Here is a 26,539-nt window from a genome sequence, read left to right as displayed (position 1 = left end):
ATTTAGAGGGAAGGCTTTCAGTTTTTCTCCATTGAGGATAATATTTGCCACTGGCTTGTGGTAGATGGCCTTCACTATATTGAGAAAGGTTCCCTCCATTCCCATCTTGCTGAGAGTTTTGATCAAGAATGGGTGTTGGACCTTATCAAATGCTTTCTCTGCATCTATTGATATGATCATGTGGTTTTTATTTTTCTTGTTATTGATGTTGTGTATTATGTTGATAGATTTACGGATGTTAAACCAGCCTTCCTGGGATGAAACCTACTTGATCGTAGTGGATGATCTTCTTAACGAGGCATTGAATCCTATTTGCCAGGATTTTGTTGAGGATCTTTGCATCTGCATTCATCAGTGATATTGGTCTGTAATTTTCTTTTTTGGTAGCGTCTCTGTCTGGTTTAGGTATCAAGGTGATGTTGGCTTCATAAAAGCTATTTGGAAGTGTTTCTGTTTGTTCAATTTCATGAAAGAGTCTTGCCAAGATTGGCAGTAGTTCCTCTTGGAAAGTTTGATAGAATTCATTAGTGAATCCATCTGGGCCTGGGCTTTTGTTTTTCGGCAGACATTTGATTACTGTTTTAATTTCATCAATGGTGATGGGGGTGTTTAGATATGCTACATCCTCTTCCTTCAACCGTGGAAGATTATAAGAGTCCAAGAATTTATCCATTTCTTCCAGGTTCTCATTTTTAGTGGCGTAGAGTCTTTCAAAGTAGTTTCTGATTACCCTTTGAATCTCTGTCATATCAGTAGTGATCTCTCCTTTTTCATTCCTGATACGAGTTATCAAGTTTCTCTCTCTCTCTTTCTTTGTTAGGTTTGCCAGTGGTCTATCAATCTTGTTTATTTTTTCAAAGAACCAACTTCTGCTTTCGTTGATCTTTCGAATTGTTTTTTGGGTTTCCACTTCGTTGATTTCTGCTCTCAGCTTTGTTATTTCCTTCTGTCTTCCTATTCTTGGGTCCTTTTGTTGAGCATTTTCTAGTTCTATTAGCTGTGTCATTAAGCTACTCAGGTAAGCTCCTTCTTCCTTCCTGATGTGTGCTTGCAAAGCTATAAATTTTCCTCTCAGTACTGCTTTTGCTGTGTCCCATAGGTTCTGAGAGTTTGTGTCTTTATTGTCATTTGTTTCCAGGAACCTTTTTATTTCCTCCTTGATTTCATCTCGGACCCACTGGTTATTGAGCATGAGGCTGTTTAACTTCCAGGTGTTAAAGTGTTTCTTCTGAGTCCCTTTGGAGTTCACAAATAATTTCAGAGCCTTGTGGTCAGCGAAGGTAGTCTGCAAAATTTCTATTCTCTTGATCTTATGGAGGTATGTTTTATGTGCCAGCATGTAGTCTATCCTGGAGAATGTCCCATGTACATTGGAGAAGAATGTGTATCCAGGTTTCTGGGGATGGAGTGTCCTATATATATCCACTAGGCCTCTTTCTTCCATTTCTCTCCTCAGGTCTAGTATATTCTTGTTGGGTTTCAGTCTGGTTGACCTGTCCAGTGTTGACAAGGCCGTGTTAAGGTCCCCCACAATTATTGTGTTGTTGTTGATATTATTTTTCAGATTTGTCAACAGTTGTATTAAATATTTTGCTGGCCCCTCATTCGGTGCATATATGTTTAGGAGAGTGAATTCTTCCTGCTCTACGTACCCCTTGATTAATATAAAATGTCCGTCTTTGTCCCTTACAACCTTCCTGAGTATAAAGTTTGCATTATCTGATATTAGTATGGCCACTCCAGCTTTTTTATGGGTGTTGTTTGCTTGGATAACTTTTCTCCAGCCTTTTATTTTGAGTCTATGTTTGTTCTGACTATTCAGGTGCGTTTCTTGTAGGCAGCAGAAGGTTGGATTGAGTTTTTTGATCCATTTAGCCACTCTGTGTCTCTTAACTGGTGCATTTAGTCCATTGACGTTGAGAGAAAGAATTGTCCTGGGATTTAACGCCATCTTTATTTCAAAATTTGGTGTGTCTTTTGGGTAGTCTTGTCTTAGATTAGGTCTTTCAGTTTTTCTCTTAAGACTGGTTTTGTGTCTGTGAAGTTTCTGAGCTGTTTTTTGTCTGTGAAACCATGTATTCTTCCATCAAACCGGAAAGTGAGTTTTGCTGGGTATAGTATTCTGGGTGAAGCATTCATTTCATTCAGTCTTGTCACAATATCCCACCACTGCTTTCTGGCATTGAGCGTTTCTGGTGACAGGTCTGCTGTAAATCTCAGGGAAGCTTGCTTGAACATGATTTCCCCTTTTGATCTTGCTGTTTTCAGAATTCTGTCTCTATCTGTGGGATTTGTCATTGTGACTAGGATGTGTCTTGGGGTGGTTTTTCTGGGGTCTCTTTTGGTTGGTACTCTTCGGGCATGCAGGATTTGATCACATATATTCTTTAGCTCTGGAAGTTTCTCTTTAATGATGTTCTTGACCATTGATTCTTCCTGGAAATTTTCTTCCTGGGTCTCTGGGACTCCAATGATTCTTAAGTTGTTTCTGTTGATCTTATCATAGACTTCTATTTTCGTCTGTTCCCATTCTTTGACTAATTTTTCCATTGTCTGCTCATTTGCTTTAAGTTTTTTGTCCAATCTCTCCTGCTGTATGGAATTGTTATGTATCTCATCTTCCACAGCACCAAGTCTATTCTCAGCTTCTGATACCCTGTCCCAGAGCTTATCCATTTTGTCATTCACTTCGTTTACTGACTTTTTCAGTCCTGTTAGTTGACATGTTATTTCAGTTTGGAGTTTTGTCATTTCTGCCTTCATATTTTCTTGGTTCTTATTAGTGTTCTGTTCAACTCGATCCATGGTTTCTTGGAGTCTGTTGAGCACCTTCCATATTGCTAGTCTAAAGTCCTTATCTGAGAGGTTGATTAGTTGTTCAGTCATTATCTGGTCCTCAGAATTGTCATCTTCATTCTCTATGTCTGATGCTGGCCTGCGTTGTTTCCCCATTGTCACACTTGTATTGTGGGTTTTTCTACGTGTTGTGGTGGTATTCATTGTCTATATGATGTAGGCAGCACACTCCTCTGGCTCCTCCCTTTCTGGATGGGCTGACTTGCCTCTAAGGGAGGGGAGTCCTCCGTGGATGAAGCCTCACACTGGGTCAAATCTTAGGCCCGAGCATGCAACAGAGAAGACAGTCCAGAGAGAAATGTTTGCTTCTGTGATATAGCGCCGTTCTTAGTGTGATTTTTCCTTCTTGTTGCAATGGAGTTCTTTCCTTAGAAAGAGTGCACGGCCGCGTAGCGAAGCGGAGCGGCCGTGCTCCTCTGAGCCTCTTTTTGCCCCACTCGCAAGAGTTTCACGCAAGAGGACAGTAGACAGACATAGACAGGTCACACTCACAGTCTTTCACAGCTGAGCCCCACTGGGCCGGTGTACTTTCGCGGATTTTCCCCGCCTGGTGTCACACACAGGGAGCCAGCTTTTGCAAAGGTTAGCCGGTTTTTATGCTCTGAAGTCCCTCCCTGAAAATGGCGTCTGGGCGAGCGAGGTTTCTGGAGGCTCTTTTTGCCCCACTCGCAAGAGTTTCACGCAAGAGGACAGTAGACCGACATAGACAGGTCACACTCACAGTCTTTCACAGCTGAGCCCCACTGGGCCGGTGTACTTTCGCGGATTTTCCCCGCCTGGTGTCACACACAGGGAGCCCTAGCCCTGCATCTTAACTCCTTACAGCCATCTTCCCTTTGACCTCCATGCTCGCCAAAGACCAAAAGGGCAGAGATCCAAAAAGGGGTCGCTACTTTTTCTAATTCAATTAGTTCTGTGATAGCATTTTGACCCAAATTTTTATCTTTAGTTTTCTAATCTTTATCACCATTGTTTTATTTTCTTTTCTCTTTGTACATTTAAATTGATATTCTTGTTAACTTCTATATACTTAACAATGGTCTGTTTTGTCATAAAAGTCATGTCAGGTAATCTTTGTGTACAAATGTCACAAAATATAGTTAGAAAACTAGTGAGTAGAGCCTGTTACCAAACTACCTTCTATATTGTATTTCCATACAATGAGATAGTGTCATATGAGCAGTTTGGCCAAAATATCATTAATTTGTACCTTAAACTTAATTGCCTTGGCAATTTTGTACTGTTTGAGGAGGGATTCCTTATTTTTTTTAGTTTATTTCTTATTCATTGATTAATTTGATATCTAATATTAACATATAAAATGGTATACGTTAAGGTGTGCAAATGTATGTTTTGATATTTATGTACACTGTGGTACAATCACCATTTTCATGTTATTAACATGTCTAACACCTGTACATAATTGCTATATGTGTGTGTTTTTTTGCTCAGGAAGTTTAAAATAATGTCTTTTTCATTAACAAGCAAATAACAAATACACAGTGCTGTGTTGTTTGCTAACATCTCTTTACTGTGCATTATATTTTCCAGATCTTTCTACTGTTACATAACTGAATCTTTATACTATTTCACCTATATCACAATATTTTTTGTTTTAGTATCTGGCTTACTGTTCTGGCAGTGCTTCAAGAAACTCCTGGTGGTATACATGTTGAAGGAGCCATGCAGTGTCGGGGATCTAACCCAGGCTTACTGTATGGAAAGCATCTTGCCAGAACACAGATTAGATTTCTGAATCTCCAATTTATGCAATCTTTCCCCTGAGTTTATTAAATGTATTAGATCTGTAACACCAACCCCTGTTCCTTTGATTTCATCTTTATTGCGTTTATCATTTGAGCCTTGATAGAGTATGATTAAATTTCCCTGGTTCCATTCTTATTTTTCTTGTATTTTTACTATTGTTTAAAGATTATTATATTATTTAATAGCCAAGGTTATCTATAAAAGTGGCCTGGGGGGGTGGTGAGGTGGCGCTAGAGGTAAGGTGTCTGCCTTGCAAGCGCTAGCCAAGGAAGGACTACGGTTCGATCCCCCGGCGTTTCATATGGTTCCCCCAAGCCAGGGGCATTTTCTGAGTGCTTAGCCAGGAGTAACCCCTTAGCATCAAATGAGTATGGCCCCAAAAAACACCCCCCCCCCAAAAAAAAAAGTAGCCTAGGAGTACAGAAATTAGAAAATCTTTGTTAAAAAATATTTCTACACTTTCTTATTTGATATTAATATATATCCAGTAATCAGTTTTGTTCCATCCAGCATGGGTGTGCCTGTCAAATAGTATCAGCTCTAACACTTCCTTCCCTGTGTTGCTCTGCTTTTTTCACCTTTGTGGACCCACCTACTGGCTTCAAAACATTTCACCCAAGCTACCTCTTCCCAGCTTTCTTATTTGCCATTCTTGACTCTTACTGTACTGTTCATGAAGCTAATATAACATTCTACGTATGTGAAGGTGAGGCAGTGTATCATAAAGTTCAATACCTACCTTGTGTCTAAGTGTTGCTCAACCCATATATTGAAGAAAAAGTGCTTTATTTGTTTACATTTCTCCTCCTAAACTTCTTATATTAGCATGTGTATAGTGATATTTTTCATGTAGCTTATATAATTGCAAATTGCATTGAAGTATAAATTATATTTATAGGGTGGCCTCTATAGGAATCTTAGTTTCTAGACAGAACTTTTCAGTGACAGGCCTTTTATCTGCACTAAATCAGTTCTGTATACCAAGTAAATTAAAAAATTTTTAAGTTACTAATGAAAAGTTCCATGATTCATTTTATTTTTGTTTTGTATCTTTCTGAATATTAATATGAAAAATGTTTTAACTACTGAATTGTTTTGGCGATGCATATTAGGCTTATTTCAATTTGAAACTCACTTTCTTTGATTTTTTTTGAAGGTAAATGAAATTGCTTTTATTAATACTCTTGAAGCTCAGAATAAACGTCATGATGTTTTATCAAAGTTGAAAGAGTATGAACAGAGACTTAATGAGCTCCAAGAAGAGCGTCAGCGGAGACAGGAAGAAAAGCAAGCACGCGATGAAGCTGTTCAGGTAGAATTTTATTTGGAAAATATTTATGGAACATCTGTCAATCTTAGATTCCAAACTAACCACAGTATAGTATAAATTTTGTTTTGTTTTGGGTTACACCTGGTGATGTGCAGGGGTAACTGTTGGCGCTGTACTCAAAAATCACTCCTGGTGGTGATTGGGACATCATATGGGTTGCTGGAGAGATTTGGGTCAGTCATGTGTAAGGCAAGCACTCTTCCACTGTACTTTCTTTCTCTTCAGCCCTTTGAAAAATAAATGTATTAACTTGATTTTCTTAGATATCATGCTTTGTCCTTTGGACCTAATAATTCAAGTTGTAGTCATAGCAGCATGATGTACTCCAGTTCAATTCACATAGCAGTGACCTACAGGATTTTATCGTATTTTTTTTTAATAATTGAGTAGTAGTTACATTTTACATATGTATCATAGCTTCTTTATCTACTTATCTGTTCTTTAGCATTTGAGTTATTTCCAGATCTTAGCTATTGTGAAAAGTCCAGGAATGAATGAACATAGGAGTACAAGGACCTATGAATGAATTTTGGGGGGGAAGTCTTGGGGCAGATGCCAAGAAGTAAATATGCTGAATTAAGAAGCTTAATTCTTAATTTTTGGGTGATCTCTATACTGTTTTCTTTAAAGGCTTAACCTGACAACATTCCCACCAGTTGTGAATATTAGTTCCTTTTCATCACATTCACCAGTAATTGGTAATTTCTAGCCCTTTTGATCTGCACTGATCTCACTGGTGTGAGATGTTATTTCATTGTTGTTTGATTTGCATTTTTTGACAAGTGATGAAGAGCACTTTTTCATATACCTATTGCTCATCTCTATGCTGTCATCGAAGTAGTATCAGTTCAGCTCCTCTTTCCATTTTTCTTTTTTCTTTTTATGGTCCACACTCAGTGGTTCTCTGGTGTTAGGGGAACATATGGGTTACTAGAGATCAAATCTGGACCCTAACTGCTGTACTATCACACTGATTCTGTGTTTTAATATCTTTTAAAACATTTTCATTAGGAACGCAAAAGAGCATTGGAGGCAGAGCGACAGGCCCGTGTGGAAGAATTGTTAATGAAGAGGAAAGAACAAGAAGCCCGAATTGAACAGCAGAGACAAGAAAAGGAAAAGGCCCGTGAAGATGCAGCCAGGGAGAGAGCAAGGTAGCTCATTTGCTTGTTTTGATTTTCATTCTGCTAAACATTTTGTAATTTGAGTATTCAAATTAAGTCTAAAAGCTGTGCTGGTGTTTTTTTTTTTTTTTTTTTTTTTTTTGTGGGATGAAATAATTCCAAATATAGAAATATGCAAACTTTATTTTGGAATGACAATGCATCAACATGAAAAGATTTTCAACATTATATTGGATGGGCACTTGACATTTTAGTTATGTGGTTGTTATAGGAAATAGCTCTTGATTCTGGGAAGTTTATACCAAAGACAAGTTTTATGAAAATATTGGTGTTATAAGTTATAGGTTAGATTAAAGTGTTGGTTGTAAGAGCCTCTTGAATGGTCTTTTTAATGGTAAGAGCCTTATGGGGCTGGAGAGATAGCATGGAGGTAACGCATTTGCCTTGCATGCAGGAGGATGGTGGTTTGAATCCCGGCATCCCATATAGTCCCTCGAGCCTGCCAGGAGCAAATCCTGAGCTTAGAGCCAGGAGTAACCCCTGAGCGCTGCCGGGTGTGACCCAAAAACCAAAAAAACAAAAAAAAAAAAGAAAAGGAAAGAGCCTTACCAGAATGTTGCTAATTTGATTATTATAGGTGACCTTCAGCCATCTCCACTTTCGAATTTTTTTGTTTGTTTTTTGGGTCACACCCAGCAGTGCTCAGGGGTTGCTCCTGGCTCTATGCTCAGATTGCCCATGGCAGACTCTGGGGACCATATGGTTTGTTGGTATTTGAACCACCATCCTCTGCATGCAAGGCAAACACCCTATCTCCATGCTATCTCTCCAGCCCTGGATACTACTTTTTCATTGTTTTGGAAACATGGTATAGGTGCTTAACTTATTTGTGGCTGATGCTGATTCATTTCCAACCTTCATATGGTCCCTGAACTACTAGTGTCACGAATAATCTTGAATACAGAGCCTTAGGTTAGAACTCCAGTATGCCCTGAGCACTGCTGAGAGCCACTCCTGAGCACTTACCCAGGGTAGCCTACAAGTTCCTCAGGGTTTGACACAGACCATCCATTCAGTTTGATATTTCACACTCAAAAACTAAGTGAACTGAGCTTACCAGAGGTGGGGTAGTGGGTAGGAAGGGTCCCTGAGACATTGGTGGAGGAAAGTGGGCACTTGGATGGCAGAGTAGAGTAAATGCACTGTCATTAGTGGTATTGTAAGTCATGGTACCTCAATAAAGATGAGGGAAAATAAAAAGGATTAATTCGGCAGGCTATGGATATAGCTTTACAGTAGAGTTCTGTAAAAGAACAAGCAGATCATCTCCAGACTAGATTCTTTACTTCCCTCCTCTCTCCTCATAGGTGATTATTAGAAAGAAAAAAAATCCTTAGGTATTGGGACACAGCTTTTAAGTGTTTGCCTTGCAAGCACAAGGTCACAATTTGAGTCCCTGGTGCTGCCTGCGTCTTTTGAGCTCAGTTTCTCAATTTCTGCTCTGAGCCCGCCACTGCAGGGAGAAGTGATTTCCAGCAGCTCTGCACCAAGGAGTGTGTGAGCACTAAGAGTTTGGTGTTCATGAAATAGCCCTAAAAAGATACACGAACACTATGACCAGAAATATAGCATAGACACCCCCCCACTGCCCATGTCACTGAACACATTCACGAGCACTGCAGTTAACGTGACACGTCTACAAACAACGTGTATTGCAGCTAGAGTGGAACCTCCCACGAGCACGTGTGCTAGCACCATGCTCCCTGGCAAGCACGAAGCACCAACTGTCTCTCTTGTCCCTGGGGTTGCAATTTTTTTTCTCTTGCTATGCCAAAACCATCATCCAAGAGCCATACTACCCCTGGTTTGTTTGTTTTTTTGTTTTCTTTTTTTTTTTACCTCATGGTGTTCTTTGTTCAAGCAGTCGAACTATTTTCCCTTTTTGTTACAGAGACAGGGAAGAACGCTTGGCAGCCCTCACAGCTGCTCAGCAAGAAGCTATGGAAGAGCTGCAGAAAAAAATTCAGCTGAAGGTATGGAGATTATATGGTTTCATTAGAAGTTTTATGCTTTTAATGGAGCAAGAGATTACTATTTGCCCATTCCAGGAATTGTATGAGAATTGGATTACTTTGTATTCCTAATTTTGAATTAGAAGATTTGAGATTATGGGCCTGGAGAGATAGCACTGCGGCGTTTGCCTTGCAAACAGCCGATCCAGGACCCAAGGCGGTTGGTTCGAATCCCGGCGTCCCATATGGTCCCCCGTGCCTGCCAGGAGCTATTTCTGAGCAGACAGCCAGGAGTAACCCCAGAGCACCGCCGGGTGTGACCCAAAAACCAAAAAAAAAAAAAAAAAAAAAAAGGAGATTTGAGATTATACAGCAGGTCACTTCTAACTGAGTTATCTGAAAGTTTAATTTATTTATTTCAGTAAGATAAAGCAACAAAAAACAACCTGAAGGAATTCTGACTTCCTTGTTTTTGCTGTGCAATTCATAAATGACTTGAAGGCTTTTTGATAGCCATACACTTTATTTTTTAAATAAACTAATAGGGGCCAGCGAGGTGGCACTAGAGGTAAGGTGTCTGTCTTGCAAGCGCTAGCAAGGAAGGACCAAGGTTCGATTCTCCAGCGTCTCATATGGTTCCCCCAACCCAGGGGCAATTTCTGAGCACTTAGCCAGGAGTAACCCCTGAGCTTCAAACGGTTGTGACCTAAAAAACCAAAAAAAAAAGAAAGAAATAAAGAAACTAATAGATAATTATAAAATGTTTCACGTTATTTCAGTGCTTATGAATTAATTTATAGTTATATCTTATAGAGAGCACTTTAGTGGGAGTCCATGACTTCTAAACTCATTCTGTACCAGTTTCTGTGGATTAAAGCATTAGAAGATTATTATAGACATCGATAAAGAGCAGTTGACTGGCCATGTGCTCAATCTAAACAGCTGTATCTGTTTTTTTGTGTTTGTTTTTGGGTCATACCCACCAGCATTCAGGGGGTACTCCTGGCTCTATGCTCAGAAATCGCTCCTGGCAGGCTTGGGGGACCATATGGGACACCAGGATTTGAACCACTGTTCTTCTGCATGCAAGGCAAGCGCCTTACCTCTCTGCTATCTCTCTGGCCCCATAAACAGCTGTATCTAGAAGGTCTCTTTGAAGTATAGAAGAGAATACAAGTTTTTGTGTTTCTCTTCTTCCTCTCAGTTGCTTCTCTTCTCACTATACTCCGGGGCTAATTGTGTTCAGGACAACTAGCAGTTAAACCATTGTGTTGCTTTAGATAATAGTTATTCTAAATACCACGTATAATCTGTCCATTTCTTTTAGGTTTTTTAGCTTAACTGAGTACATTGTTCATAATAAGCTCTCATGATATCTTGGATTTCTTGAGGTTCTGTTGTAATCTCTCCCCTTTTATTTCTGAACCTATTTATTGGAGTATTTTCCTTTTTTCCTTGTCAATCTTGCTAGTGGTTTGTCTTTCTTATTTATTCTTTCAATAAAACAGCTCCTGGCCTCATTAATTTTTTTGTTTCTATATTGTTGTATTCTGCTCTGTTTTTTTATTAGTTCTTTTCTTTTGAGTTTGGGGTCCTTTGCTGTTGGTTTTCCAGATGTTCAAGGTGTGCATTTAAGTTGTTGATTTTGTCATTTTCTTCTTTCTTGTAAGCCTGTATTGCTATGTATTTCTTGTATGCCTATATTGCTATGAGTTTCCTCCTAATTACTGCTTTTGCTGTGTCCCATATATCTTGGGAATTTGTTTCTTCATTATCATTGGTTTCAAGGAATCTCTTGATTTTTTTTTTTTTTTGCTTTCCTCTTTGATTCAGCTGTTGTTGAGCGATATCTCAATGTTGTTTAGTCTCCAGATGTTAGATTTTTCTCCACATCTTTTTTTTACAGTCAATCTTGATCTCTGTGGAATTGTGGTCTCTGATAGGATGGTTGGTAAAAATCTTATATTTGTGACTTTCTGTAGGTTAGACTTGTGTCCTAGAATGTGGTCTATTCTGGAGAAGAATTTGTATTCATCTTTTTGAGGATGAAAGGCCCTGTGTACATCCATAAGTCCTAATTCTTCTAGTTTCTCATTTAGGGTTCTTATGTCTTTGCTAGTGTTCTACCTAGTGGATCTGTATAATGTTGATAATGGGGTGTTGAAATCTACTACTATCATGTTTTCGTCCATATGTTTCTCTAAGTTTGTGAGCAAAAGCCTTACATGTTTTGCTGAGTCTATCCTGAACTTTTAAGTGTGTTTTCTGCAGGAAATAGATGTCTGGGTTTTGTTTCCTGAATCAACCTGCTACTCTGTGCCTTTTGATGGGAGAGTTTATTCCTTTGACATTTAAGGAAACTGTTGACAGAAAAGGCTGTTGTGCTATTATATTGTGTAGGGTTGTTGTTACAATTGGGGATTTGGTTTGTGTATTTGCTCTTTGATTAGCTCATTTAGGGTTGGTTTTGTTAGCACAAATATTGTGAGTTCTTTTTTTTTTTTTTTTTTTTTGTCTAAGAATGGTTTTAATCCTCCCTTCCATGTAAATGAGAGTTTTGCTGAGTATTGGACTTTAGGTTGAAAGTTTCTTTCATTCAGTTATTTGACTATATCATTCCTCTCTTTTTTTGCCTGAATTTTGTTGTTGTTGTTATTGTTGTTTTGAGAAATCTTTTTTGTTTTGTTTTTGTTTTTTGTTTTTGTGCTACACCCGGTGACGCTCAGGGGTTACTCCTGGCTATGCGCTTAGAAGTCGCTCCTGGCTGGAGAGACATATGGGATACCGGGGGATCGAATCTTGGTCCGTCCTAGGCTAGCGCTGGCAAGGCAGACACCTTACCTCTAGCGCCACCGCGCCAACTCCTCTTGCCTGAATTTTTTCTGATAGACGATCTGGTTTGCTTCTTATGTTTTTTTCCTTTATACTTGAGGTTTTTCTTCTCCCTTACTGCTTTAAAGAGTTCATCTTCCCCTCTCATATTTATATAATTCAGAGATTATTTCTCTTGTCTTTGTTTATTAAGTACCTTACATTTTCTTCCAGTGTTTTATCTCTCTTTTTTTGACTTCTTTATAACTACTGGCTTATAATTTGTCTTCAATTTCATCTGTGCGATTCTCCACCTGTGTAATTCGACTATTATGGCTTGCTAACATGTTTTTTAGTTCCTTCAGTTCCATTTGTATGAATGCTCTCATCTTCTAAAAGAGTTTTTTTATGAGTAGATTGAATTGTTCATCTAAAGATTTCTTAATTTCGCAGGCTAGTGACTACTTCATTACCATTGCTAAATCATTAACTGTTGATTTTAGGTTCTCATCTATAAGGCTTAGGCATTTGAGTGGACTTGGAGATTTGCCAGTATTTTTCTCCATATCCCCTACAATAGGTCTTCCTTAGTTTCCACATTGATCTTTGCATTTATTGGTTTGGAATGCTAGAGTATCAGGGTGTTTTAAGAAAATGATCTGGGAACAGGGTGGAGGGAGGACAACATTGGTGGTGGGAATGCCCCTGATTCAATGTACCTGAAATACTACTGTGAATGATTTGTTTAAAAAACAGTGCAGGAGGTGTTTGAAAATAAAGTATATCTATTAATTGGGGAAAAAAAAGGTAAAATAAAATAAAATGAAAAAAAAAGTGATCTATTGAATTATTTGTATATAAGGTGGCTTGAGGGGTTATTTTTTATAAACTAGCAAGGTTGTTTAAATATGATAAAAAATATTGCATACTAGTTCATTGGTTTGTTCAGGTGGGTGTTGAGCTGCATATTTTCTAAAGAGAAAGAAGTGCTAGATCCAATCTGCCAGGAACTCTGATATATAAATTGAAATTACTTCGGTTTGGGAAAAGAGGGCTGATGGGAAGGAAGGAGTTTCAGTAATGGCACTGGAACTCAGAAGGAGGCTAAGGGAAGGCTGGAAAGAAGGCTCCAGTAGTACTTAGTGAAGGGGATTAGGATAGGAGTTTCCCTGTTCCCACTTAGACACAGACCTGACTGTCCCCAGGAGGCAAATGGTTAGCAATGGCGCTGGAACCATGAAGGAGAAAAGACCCAAAAGATAGCCCCGTTTGCATTTGTGGAAGGGATTAAGATTTGAGGTTCCCTATTGCCACCCAGACACAAACCTGGCTGGCCCCAAGGGGAACACCATCAGTGATAGCACTGAAACCCAGAAGGAGGCTGAGGGAAAGCTGGAAAGCTCTAGAAGTTTTTATAAAAATAATTAATTTTTTAAGTTCTTGATATAATTTGAATAACTTTATATTCTTGCTCTTTCTTTATATACTTCATCTATAGCATGATGAAAGCATTCGAAGGCACATGGAGCAAATTGAACATAGAAAAGAAAAAGCAGCTGAGCTAAGCAGTGGTCGACATGCAAATACGGATTATGCCCCCAAACTGACCCCTTATGAGAGAAAGAAGCAGTGTTTGCTCTGCAATGCCCTGGTAGGTTTGCCACTTTGATGATGCAGTTTATATAGTGTCTATAGTTTTATAGTTTAACTCTGTTTGTTCAACTAAAATTTGTTCAACTATGGAAATATATTCTTTCATTATCCAAAAACTCATACTAACAGACCCAGATTTCTTGCCTGATTTTTAGTACATAGTAAATAGTATAAAAATAGAAACAACATTTAGGAGTAATAGTGAAAAGTGCCCAAAATGTAGTTGCTGCTAAAATGTACATTTATTGGTAGTCCAGCTTAGGTTTTTTTTTTTTTTTTTTTTTTGGTGTGTTCAGATCAAATAGAAAAAACAGAAGATGACTCAAAGGACTGAAGCACAGACTTTGCATGCAGGAGATTCGAGTTCTGCTTGTGGCACTGCATGGGCCCCTAAGCACTACTAGGAGTGCTTTCCTTCCTAGCACCCAATACCACCCAGAAACTTAAAAACAAAAAACAAAAAACAGTGTATTAAAAGAAGGACAATTCTTCGTGATGTAAATGGAACCTTGATCATTAGATGAACTGATTTAGTTGTCTACATTTTTATGCCTCTTATAAGTATGTATCTTCTGTTAGAGTCTCAAAATTGTGTTATACCAACAAAAAGTTTGCTTTTCTTTGTTTTGGGACCACACACAGCAGTGTTCAGGGCTTATTCCTGCCTCTACACTCAAGGATCATTCCTGGTGGAGTGTGGGAGACCATATGTGATACTGAATTTTAACCTTCCGTGTGTTGTATCCAAGGCCAGCACCCTACCCACTCTTCTTTGGCTCCAGCTCCCAAACATTTCTTTCCTTTTTTTTTTTTGTTTTTGTTTTGTTTTTGGGTCATACCCGGTAGCACTCAGGGGTAACTACTCCTGGCTCTGCATTCAAAAATTACTCCTGGCTCAGGGGACCACATGGGATGCCAGGAATTGAACTCACGTCCATCCTGGGTCACTGTGTGCAAGGCAATACCTTTCTGCTGTGCTATCACTCCAGCCCTCCCAAAACATATTTTTAAGCCTAATATATAACTGTAAAGTGATAATAACCTGCATGTAATAAGCAGGATTCAATGTGTATTATTTAAAATTAGAACAATTTGTTGATAATGTTGTTTTTATTTTATGCTTCTAGATTTCTTCAGAGGTCTATCTTTTTAGTCATATTAAAGGGAAGAAGCATCAGCAAGCTGTGAGAGAGAACAGCAGCATTCAGGGACGGGAACTTTCGGATGAAGAAGTAGTAAGTTTCACATTTTTTCATTAAGATTTGCTTATTGAGTCCCTAGTAGGTTTTCTTGTCATAAATATTTCCAGGGGTAGTGGCTAGAGAGCTTGCTTAGCAGGCTGTAGCACATGCTTTGCATTTAGAAGACCCAGGATTCACTCTCTAGAACACTCTTCAGGCAGAGTTTCCTAAGCACCACTAGGAGCAAACCCTCCAGACATTGTCAGATATGACCCCAAACTAAAAAATAAATCCGAATTTCTTTCCTCTCCCCAAGCAACTCCATATTCATGCTTTCTGTAATTATTTAAAATTGTTTACCATTTAATAACTATTCTTAATAGTATATTCATATTTTCATTATGCTGGTATGCTTATGAATCTTTTGGAGTTGGAAGATTAGTTCATTACTAGCCATTTTGTTTAGGCTAGAATTGAGTCTTCTGATGTTTATTTTTGATTCTTGTATATCTATTTTTAATATAATAGTCTATATATTGTAAGACATTTGGACTGGAGAAAAAGTACAGGATTTAATGTGATTGTTTTGTGCTCAGCCAACACTGGTTTGATCCTCAGCATCCCTGAACACCTCCAAGAGGTGATCACTGCAGGAGCGATCCTTGAGCACACACAGCCAGGAATAAACCCAGATAACAGCTGGATGTGGCTCTCAGCCCTCTCCTCTCTTCTTTCTCTCTTTTTTAAAATTTTTTAATAATATCTTTATTTAAGAACCATGATTACAAACATGTTTGTAGTTGGCTTTCAGTTATATAATAAAACAGAACAGCCCCCCTTTACCAGTGCAACATTCCCATCCAGTGGCCTCTATCTCCCTCCTCCCCAACCCCTTGCCTGCATTCAAGATAGGCATTCTATTTCCATACCCCTCTCCTCTCAAAGAAAGAAAACCTGTCACATGTATGTAGTCAGACATTTAATAAGAACTTATTATATAAAAATGAAAAGGTATATAAAATGGCTGTAGTTGTACTGCTGATAAAAATCTATTTAGGGACTAGAGAGATAGTGCATTTGATACAGCTCTTCCCTTGCACGTGGCTGACCTGGGTTTGATTCCTGGCACCTTGTAGTCCACCAAGCTCACTCTGTGTGATCCTGAGTGCAGAGGCAGGACCATCACCAGGAATAGTCCAAAAACCAGAAATAAAACTCAAAAATAAACCTGGTACATGATAAATAATTTTGGCCTTATACTCAAATTATCTGGATTTTAATAGAGTAATGTTATTAAATTTTAAATTATTTTATTATGGTATTATTTTAAACTTGTAATATGTCAACAATTCTCATTTTATTCAAATTTTTCTTACGAGGATATTTACATGCCTGTATTCTATTTTGAAAATTCAAATTTGCTCTTTAAAAATAATTTAATTATTCCCCTTATAAAGGAAATTATGTTCATAAAAACTGTTTATCTGAATTAAACATAGCTATATTATTTATATTATGAAAATATTTTAAAATTTTGCAGCACAGCTATCATGAAAATTGAAATATAAAATTTATATGTTATTTAAATAAGAGCAATTGAGAATGACAGAATATTGAATTCATGCACTTTGGTAGAAAAATCACTTTTATCTAATTTTTGTAGCTGTCATAGCCTAGTTAGATGTTTAACTCTTATGCTTTGAGATGTGATTGATGTGTTCGTTCTTTTTCTACTCTGTCACCTCAAGAGATTTATATTTTCTTTAGTTTTCACTTAATTGATATCATTGTTTTTGGTGGTAGCCCCTTTCTGAAAATAAGTGTATGGTATAGCACGTGAGATGTGTGATACAAAGACAATTTTATGTTGACTCACATGGAAGTTTCATTTTTAATCAATGAAGGTTTCTACAGTAAACATACTTGTTCTACTTAAAGTTATTACTTGTCATCTCTGATGTCTTTATATTACATACACCTTGTGGGTGACCCTTATCCTTTGACATATAAAATTTTATTTATACCACTTCTGACCTAATAAAATTGTACCTTTGACCTTATGCACTTGACATATCAGATAACTTACTCTTGATCTTTGACACATTCTGTGTTAACTCTGTTAAACATAATAGGTAGCTGCTTAGTAAAAAAGGTTTTGTCTTTACTATAATTCAACTAGAAAATGGTTCTTGTTTCTTGAGACTTTTTCTCAAAACATGTTACATTTTTGATATGTTCCCCTCTTATCCTTTTAGAACCCAAATGTTAGTGTTTTTTAAAGTAACAAAGGTGCTAGTTTAAATATTGTAGTATTTATTTTTCTGTTGATAGAGAAACAATAAATAATCATTTTAATGAAAACTAATTTTTCTGTTGGTCTCTAAAGAAGCTAATAGTGATTTTTTTGAAAGCTGCATGAAATACATTGTTCTTATACAGAGAAGTTTAGAAATTAAATCTATTTATTTCTGTGTTTGTGAGACTCCTTGGTTTTAAAAACATGTAACATGTAAAGTTCTGTTATTCATGTACTTAAATATAAAGAAAACATAATTTAAAAAATTTGACTTGGGGCCGGGCGGTGGCGCTAAAGGTAAGGTGCCTGCCTTGCCTGCGCTAGCCTTGGACAGACCGAGGTTCGATCCCCCGGTGTCCCATATGGTCCCCCAAGCCAGGAGCAACTCCTGAGCGTTACCGGGTGTGGCCCAAAAAACAAAAAAACAAAACAAAAAAAAATTTGACTCATTAAAAATGTGTAAACAATGTTCATTCATTATCTTAAAATTAACTATGATTTATTGTATGTTGATAACAATGTGTGATTTTTCAAGTTTATTGTTTATTTTATTTATTTAAATTTTTTTTTATTTTTTTATTTTTTTTGGTTTTTCGGGCCATCCACGTTTGATGCTCAGGAGTTACTCCTGGCTAAGCGCTCAGAAATTTCCCCTGGCTTGGGGGAACCATATGGGACGCTGGGGGATCGAACAGCCATCCTTCCTTGGCTAGCGTTTGCAAGGCAGACACCTTAACTCTAGCGCCACCTCGCCGGCCCCTTAATTTTTAAATTTTATTGTAGTTTGGGTTAGATGGTTACATTAAGTCACAGTTTGTGAAGTTAGTGTGCAAAGGTACAGTGTCTTACCTGCCCCCCCCACCAAATAATTGCCCACAGTCTTCCACCACTGTCCCTATTTCATCTCTAGTCTAGCCATTATTCTCTTCCCCTTTTTCCCAGGGTTTGGTAATTAATATTTGGAAGGAGCTGGAAAGAGCTCAACAAGCTGAGTACAAGCTTTGTTTGCATGCAGGAGGTCCAGGTTGGATATCTGTACTCTGTAGTCCCACTGGCACTTCCAAGAGTGATCTCCAAGCACAGAACTTCTCCTGAGGGTGGCCCCAAAATAACAAGTTTTTTTTAAAAGAGCTTAATTTGTTTTGCAAATAATTGATTTGAGAGTTCCTAGTATTCTTTTTTCTAGATTTTTCAAGATTCAAGTTTATTGGAGAGTAGAGAAAGGACTAAGTTTTTGGCTGGATTTTGAAAATTTTAAAACATTTCTGGTATGAGTTGCATAAAATTCACCAATCTCTTTTACATTATTTGTTTTTGTTTTGGGGCCACATCTGATAGCACTCAGGGGTTATTCCTGGCTCTGCACTCAGGAATCGCTCCTGGCAGGCTTAGAGGGACCATATAGGATGCATAGGATCAAATCTGGGTCAGTTGGGGACAAAGCAAACACCCTCCCCACTGTGCTCTCACTCCAGCTCAATATTCACCAATCTCTTTGAAGGTTTTGTGTAACATGCTTATAATGTTGTGTGGGTCTGGGAGAGTATATTTTCTGCTTTGTCTTTTATTTCTAGTTAGAGACACAGAATTTAAAATTTATCTACTTATTTATTGTGGAAGGAGTGCCCAAGATTGACCCAGAACTTCATTCATATGAAGCACTCACACTCTGCTTTTGAGATACATCCACCATGAGCTGCCTTCTCAGCCCCATTCTAAAGCATTTTTAAGCATGCATTTAATTTTTTTAAACTTTTTGACTTGAGCATTGAAAGTTTATTTCTTTTTTATTTTATTAAATAACCATGATTTGGGGCCAGTGAGGTGCTAGAGGTAAGGTGTCTGCCTTGCAAGCACTAGCCAAGGAAGGACTGTGGTTCTATCCCCTGGCGTCCCATATGGTTCCCCCAAGCCAGGGGCAATTTCTTTTTTTTCCTTTTTTTTTTTTAATTTTTTTATTTTGAATTATGAGAACAAAAGATGCAAAGAAAGAGGACAAGGTAAAGTTACAGTGGAAGGACAATCAGCCATAACATAATTCTCAGAAGAAGTCCCCTTGCTGATATCTTAACTTTGAACTTTCAGCCAAAGAACGTTAAGATAAATAAAACAGAATCCATGTACAATTACTTTGTCCCTCAAGTCCCCAGATTGTAGCACATTACAATATTTCTTAACAGCACACAAGGCAATATAAAGCCATAAAACTTATGTAACTCCTTAAACATTAGAGGCATAGTAGTTTTTACATTTCCATGTACATGCACATTAGCTTAAGTTAACCTCAAATTTTAAGTGGGTGCATTTAACCTCAAATTTTAAGTGGGTGCCTTTTAAGGATTAGAGTCAAAGGAGCACAGTAAAAACGGTGTTAGAGTGGCAATTGTTGTTTGCATAGGCCCACCAAAATATGAGAGGCATGGAAAGGAATAACCTTGGCCTAAATACAAAGAGATCCTACCCCTGAAGTTTCCTGGCATAAGACCAACTCTAGGCTTCAGGCAAGTTATCGTCCAATCCAAGACATTGTCTGTAGTGCCAACACACTTTTCACACAGTCTCTGTTGTTGGTATCATGTTTCTGTATTAAAGATCCTGGAATCTGCATATCCTACATTGAAGTCATGATGTGGAGCATCTTCTCCTTTCACCTCACCATGAAAGGGCAATGGAGGAAGCCCTGTCCTGTAAGCAGGTCGTTGTTGTTAAGTCTTCCCAGTGTTAAAGGAAGTCTCTTTTGAGCAGGTCTATGTCAGAGCAGTGATAGGGTCTTCCATGGTAGAGGATTGCTTCCAGGTGATGTTATAGACAAACCTCACCATTAAGGGGCAATACAGCAAGCCCTGTCCAGTAAGCAGGTCATTGTTCTTGTTAAGTCTTCTCAGTGTTAAGAGAAGTCTCTTTTGATAGATCGATGTCAGAACAGCTGTAGGGTCTTCCCTGGTAGAGGAATGCCTCTAGGTGATGTTATATACAACCTTGGATGTTTTGTAGATGTCTTCTCTAGATCAGGGGTGAATGGAGAATGCCCATTCTTCTGAGGCCTGTACCAGGTCTTTATGTCAATGTTCAGGGTGTAAGGTCTCATTGCACTACAAAATTTGTGTGCAATTTATCTCTATTAGATAAGGACTTATTGGTATGTATAGTATTTTCCCATTTTAGTGTGCCTAAGCAAACAAGAAATAAAGCCACGTGGTGCTATCAGATATATGGGGGCGTAAGAACATTTCCAAGAATACCCATGACTTGGTTCAAACATAAGCATTAAACTGAGAGATTCTTTCACACCAAATTTCATATTGAGCAGTTCACAAAGAGAAGATAAAAAACATGGGGGGAGATCATCACTGTGTAAGAAAATATTCAGCAAAAGTTATAGCAGTCAAAGAAAACACCCCTAAAATGATGAAGAGACATGAGTGTCCTTTTTATGCCTTTTAAAATAGTTGGGTGGGTGTTAATTCCAGGACACCACTTTGATCTGTGACTTAGGACTCTGCAGTACTTACGTTAGAAAGGGTAAATGAGGAGTAATGATGATAGGAGTTAAGGAAGATAAAGAGAAATATGATCTTATGAAGGGGTATGCAAAAGGGCAGAGTAAAAACTCGACATTCTGCATATATAAAAACATAATTCAATGATAGTGAGTACTATTAATGTTTCTTGTGCGCCCCCGCGCGATTTTCAAAATATAGACTGGACAGAGATTATCAGTGACTTCAAGAAGCCGGGAGGCCAGAAGTTCAGGGCCCCACCCAAACCCTCCCTAAGGAGCGGAATGGATAGTGGGGGAAAGCCTAGGGTAACTTCGAGCTCCACCAAGGGGCCCAACTCACCGGCTTGCCCAGGCATGTGGCCCGGGGAAGCCCTGGAGATCTGGAGCAAGGTGGTAGAGGGGTGCTGGGGTTACCCAAGTCCCGCACCCCCTCTAGGCCTGGTCAGGAAGGCCTCCGGCATGGCGGGAGCCTGCCAAACCCCCTCCTGCTAGACTCCCGGCTCCCAAGAAGGAGAGATCAGGGGCAATTTCTGAGTGCTTATCCAGGAGTAACCCCTGAGCATCAAACGGGTGTGGCCCGAGAAACCAAAAAAGAAAAAAAAATAACCATGATTTATAAAGTTATTGATAGCTGAGTTTTAGACATATGCTATTTCAACATCAATCCCACCACCAGTGTCAATTCCCATCACTAGTGCTTCCATACTGTTCTTCATTCCCCAAGCACCCTCTCCTCAGTTCCTGCCTGTCACCTTCGCAGGCACATTAACGTTTAGTGGTTTCAGTTTAATCATACATTTTAGCAGCATTGAACGTGGTGTTACCGTCAGCAACCTGTGGCCACATAAAATTTTTATCTTACAAATCTGGAAAAAAAGAAAAGCCTATTTTTAAACTCTTAAACCCCACTCTCCCCACTCTAGACTTGGGCAACAACCCATCTCATTTCTGTCTAGGAATTTGACTTCTCCACATGCCTCATGTAAGTGAAACTGTATAGTCTTTGTTTTTGTGATTTGTCTTATATCACTCAGCATAATGTCCTTAAGGCTTAGCTATGCTGTGCATATGCCATCATTCCTTTTTTTCCAGATGAATGCATTCCATTGCACAGAGACTATGTTTCCCCCTTTTGGCTATTGTAAATAATGTCGCTATTAATGTGGGTATACAAATATCTATAGGAGGTTATTCTGTTTATGATTGAAACCCAACTATAATCATGCTGTAATCATGGTGCTTTAAATAAAGATTTTATATTTAAAAAAATAAAAAGTATCAAATTTAAGTCACAACCCCCCCCCAAATATCTGTTTTCATTTTTGCTGAATTACTTGGACATAAATGCAGAAGTAATATCTGGATCATGTAGTTATAATAAGTTTTTAATTTGGGAGGAAAAGCCACAATGTCTTCCTCAACATCTGTAGTATTTAACTTTCCTCTCAGATGTGTATGAGGTTCTGATTTCTCCACACCCTCACCAATATTGTGATTTTCTGGTTTTAGTTTCATATTGGTTGTCCTAATGGTTGGACTGTATTTTAAGTTAGTGGTCATTTATTTCAGAGTAATAATTCTTTTTCTATAGTCTATTGTACCTCTTTTAGTAAATTTTTTTTATGATTCACAGCAGATTTTTTTCTATTATAATCAGTATACTTTCTTTTCTTTTTTTATTTTAATATCATTATTTAAACATCTTGATTACAAATATGATTGTGATTAGGTTTCAGTCATGTAAAGAACACCCCTTCACCAGTGCAACATTCCCACCACCAATATCCCAAATCTCCCTCCATCCCACCCACCCCCACCTGTACTCCAGACAGGCTTTCCAGTTCCCTCATTCATTAACATGGTTATGGTAGTTCTCAGTGTCGTTATTTCTATAACTGCACTCACCACTCTTTGTGGTGAGCTTCTTGAAGTGAGCTGGAAGTTCCAGCCCTCCTCTCATTGTCTCTGAGGATTGTTGCAAAAATGACTTTTATTTTTCTAAAACCCATAGATTAGTGAGACTATTCTGCGTCTATCTCTCTCCCTCTGACTTATTTCACTCAGCATGGTAGATTCCATGTACATTCATGTATAGGAAAATTTCATGACTTCATCTCTCCTGATGGCTGCATAATAAAAAAATATCCATTATATATATGCTGCAATAAATATAGGTGTGAGGAAGGGGGTTTTGTGTTGTATTCTTGTGTTCTTAGGGTATATCCCTAGGAGTGGAATAGCTGGGTCGAATGGGAGCTCAATTTCCAGATTTTGGAGGAATCTCATTATCGCTTTCCATAGAGGTTGGACTAGACAGCATTCCCACCAGCAGAAGATAAGAGTTCCTTTCTCTCCGTATCCCTGCTAGCACTGATTGTTCTCATTTTTGTGATATGTGCTAATCTCTGTGGTGTGAGATGGTATCTCATCATTGTTTTGATTTGCATCTCCCTGATGATTAGTGATGAGAAGCATTTTTTCATGTGCCTTTTGGCCATTTATATATTTTTTTTTTATCAAAGTGTCTGTTCATTTCTTCTCCCCATTTTTTGATGGGATTTGATGTTTTTTTTCTTGTAAAGTTCTGTCAGTGCCCTGTATATTTTGGATATTAGCCCCTATCTGATGATTGTTGGGTGAAGAGTTTCTCCCATATGGTTTTTAGCTCTTGTATCCTGGGCACTATTTCTTTTGAGGTGCAGAAGCTTCTCAGCTTAATGTATTCCCATCTGTTGATCTCTGCTTCCACTTGTTTGGAAAGTGCAGTCTCCTCCTTGAAGATGCCTTTAGTCTCAATGTCATGGAGTATTTTACCTATGTGTTGTTCTATATACCTTATCAGGTCTGATATCAAGATCTTTAATCCATTCGGATTTTACCTTCGTACATGATGTTAACTGGAGGTCTATGTTCGCTTTTTTGCAAGTGGCTAACCAGTTCTGCCAGCACCACTTGTTGAAGAGATTTTCCCTGCTCCACTTAGGATTTTTTTTGCTCCTTTGTCAAAAATTAGGTGATTGTATATCTGAGGAACATTGTCTGAGAACTCAAGCCTATTCCACTGGTCTGAGGGTCTGTCTTTATTCCAATAACATGCTGTTTTGATATCTATTGCTTTGTAGTACAGTTTAAAGTTGGGGAAAGGAATGCCTCCCATACTCCTTTTCCCTAGGAGTGTTTTAGCTATTCGAGGATGTTTATTGTTCCAGATGAACTTCATAAGTCTTTGATCCAATTCTTTGAAGAATGTCATGGGCATTTTTAGAGGGATTGCATTAAATCTGTATAATGCCTTGGGGAGTATTGCCATTTTAATGACGTTAATCCTGCCAATCCATGAACAGGGTATGTGTTTCCATTTCCGTGTGTCCTCTCTTATTTCTTGGAGCAGGGCTTTCTAGTTTTCTTTGTATAGGTCCTTCACGCCTTTGGTCAAGTTGACTCCAAGGTATTTGAGTTTGTGTGGCACTAATGTGAATGGGATTGCCTTCTTGATGTCCATCTCTTCCCTATCATTATTGGTGGATAAAAAGGTCATTGATTTCTGTGTGTTAATTTTGTAGCCTGCATCCTTGCTATATGAGTCTATTGTTTCTAGAAGCTTTTTGGTAGAGTCTTTAGGGTTTTCTAAGTAGAGTATCATGTCATCTGCAAACAGTGAGAGCTTGACTTCTTCCTTTCCTATCTGGATTCCCTTGATATCTTTTTCTTGCCTGATCGCTATAGCAAGAACTTCCAGTACTATGTTGAAGAGGAGTGGAAGAGCGGACAGCCTTGTCTTGTACCAGAATTTAGAGGAAAGGCTTTTAGTTTTTCTCCATTGAGGATAATATTTGCCATTGGCTTGTGGTAGATGGCTTTAACTAGATTGAGAAAGGTTCCTTCCATTCCCATCTTGCTGAGAGTTTTTATCAAGAATGGGTGTTGGACCTAATCAAATGTTTTCTCTGCGTCTATTGATATGATCATGTGATTTTTATTTTTCTTGTTGTTGATGTTGTATATGATGTTGATTTATGGATGTTAAACCATCCTTGCATTTCTGGCTGAAACTACTTGGTCGTAGTGTATGATCTTCTTGATGATGCATTGGGTCCTATTTGCCAGGATTTTGTTGAAGATCTTTGCATCTGCATTCATCAGGGATATTGGTCCATAATTTTCTTTTTTGGCAGCATCTCTGTCTGGTTTTGGTATCAAGGTGATGTTGGCTTCATAAAAGCTGTTTGGGAGTGTTCGCGTTTTTTCAATTTCATGGAAGAGCCTGGCTAGGATTTGGTAGTAATTCCTTTTGATAGGTTTGAAAGAATTCATTCGTGAATCCATCTGGGCCTTGGCTTTTCTTTTTGGGCAGATGTTTGATTTTCAATTTCTTCAATAGTGATGGGGGTGTTTAGATATGCTACATCCTCCTTACTTAACTGTGGAAGGTTATAAGTGTCCAAGAATTTTTCCATTTCTTTTAGGTTCTCATGTTTAGTAGCATAGAGTTTCTCAAAGTAGTCTCTGATAACCCTTTGGATCTCTGCAATATCTGTCGTGATCTCTCTCTTTTCATTTCTAATACAGGTTATCAGGTTTCTCTCTCTCTCTTTGTGAGTTTTGCCAATGGTCTATCAATCTTGTTTATTTTTTCAAAGAACCAACTTCTGCTTTTGTTGATCTTTCGGATTGTTTTTTGCTTTTCCACTTCATAGATTTCTGCTTTCAGCTTTGTTATTTTCTTCTGTCTCCCTATTTTTGGTTCCTTTTGTTGGTCATTTTCTAATTTTATGAGGTGTGTCTTTTAAGTTATTCTTCCTTCCTGATGTGTGCTTGTAGAGCTATAAATTTTCCTCTCAGGACCGCTTTTGCTGTGTCCCATAGATTCTGGCAGTTTGTGTCTTCATTATCATTTGTTTTCAGGAAAGTTTTGATTTCCTCTTTGATTTCATCTCTGACCCACTGGTTGTTCAGTAGCAGGCTGTTTAATTTCCAATTGTTAGAGGTTTTCTTCTGTGTGCCTTTGTAGTTCACATCTAATTTTAGAGCCTTGTGGTCAGCAAAGGTAGCCTGCAAGATTTCTTTCCTCTTGATTTATGGAGGTATGTTTTATGTGTCAGCATGTAGTCAGTCTATCCTGGAGAATGACCCATGTACATTGGAGAAGAATGTGTATCCAGGTTTTTTGGGGTGGAGTGTCCTATATATATCTACTAGTCCTCTTTTTTCCATTACTCTTTTTAGGGCTAGTATGTTTTAGTTGGGTTTCAGTCTGGTTGACCTATCAAGTGTTGATAGGGCCATGTTGATCTCTCCCACAATTATAGTGTTATTATTGATTTCTTCTTTCAGATGTCAGTAATTCTATTAGATAATTTGCTGGTCTCTCATTGGATGCATATATGTTTAATAGTCTGATTTCTTCCTGTTGCACATAGCCCTTGATTAGTACATAGTGTTCATCTTTGTCCCTTACCACTTTTCTGAGTATAAAGTTGGTGTCATCAGATACTAATTTGGCCACCCCAGCTTTTTTTTTTGTTTTGGGTATTTTTTGTTTTGTTTGTTTGTTTGTTTTTTGTTTGTTTTTGTTTGTTTTTTGTTTTTTTTGGGGCCACACTCGGTGGTGCTCAGAAATAGCTCCTGGCAGGGAGGAATAGCTCCTGGCAGGGAGGACCATATGGGACACTGGGATTCGAACCAACCACCTTTGGTCCTGGATCGGCTGCTTGCAAGGCAAACACCGCTGTGCTATCTCTCCGGGTGTTTAAAGGTGTTGTTTGCCTGGATGATTTTCCTCCAGCCTTTGATTTTGAGTCTGTGTTTGTTCTGGCTATTCAGGTGTGTTTCTTGTAGGCAGCAGAAGGTTGGATTCATCTTTTTGACCCATTTTACCACTCTGTGTCTTTTAATTGGTGAATTTAGTTCATTGACATTGAGGGAGATGATTGTCATAGGATTTAATGTCATCTTTGTAGATAGGTTTGCTGTGTTTGTTGGTCTCTCTTGTCTTAAAGTGGACCTG

At 38.3% G+C, this 26,539-nt stretch overlaps 1 protein-coding gene across 1 annotated transcript in view; it reads left to right on the top strand.

Moving 5' to 3' along the window:
• Positions 1-26,539, top strand: part of SCAPER (S-phase cyclin A associated protein in the ER) — a 390,328-nt gene that overhangs the window by 90,963 nt on the left and 272,826 nt on the right. Inside the window, 5 exon segments of the mRNA XM_049778585.1 lie at positions 5,780-5,935; positions 6,965-7,107; positions 9,029-9,110; positions 13,399-13,551; positions 14,681-14,788. Coding sequence (XP_049634542.1) covers positions 5,780-5,935; positions 6,965-7,107; positions 9,029-9,110; positions 13,399-13,551; positions 14,681-14,788 — 642 coding nt within the window.

The sequence above is a fragment of the Suncus etruscus genome, chromosome 1 (genome assembly GCF_024139225.1).
Source record: "Suncus etruscus isolate mSunEtr1 chromosome 1, mSunEtr1.pri.cur, whole genome shotgun sequence".
Lineage (NCBI taxonomy): Eukaryota > Metazoa > Chordata > Mammalia > Eulipotyphla > Soricidae > Suncus > Suncus etruscus.
The sequence above is the reverse complement of the archived record's forward strand: the minus strand, read 5'-3'. Positions and strand labels throughout refer to the sequence as shown.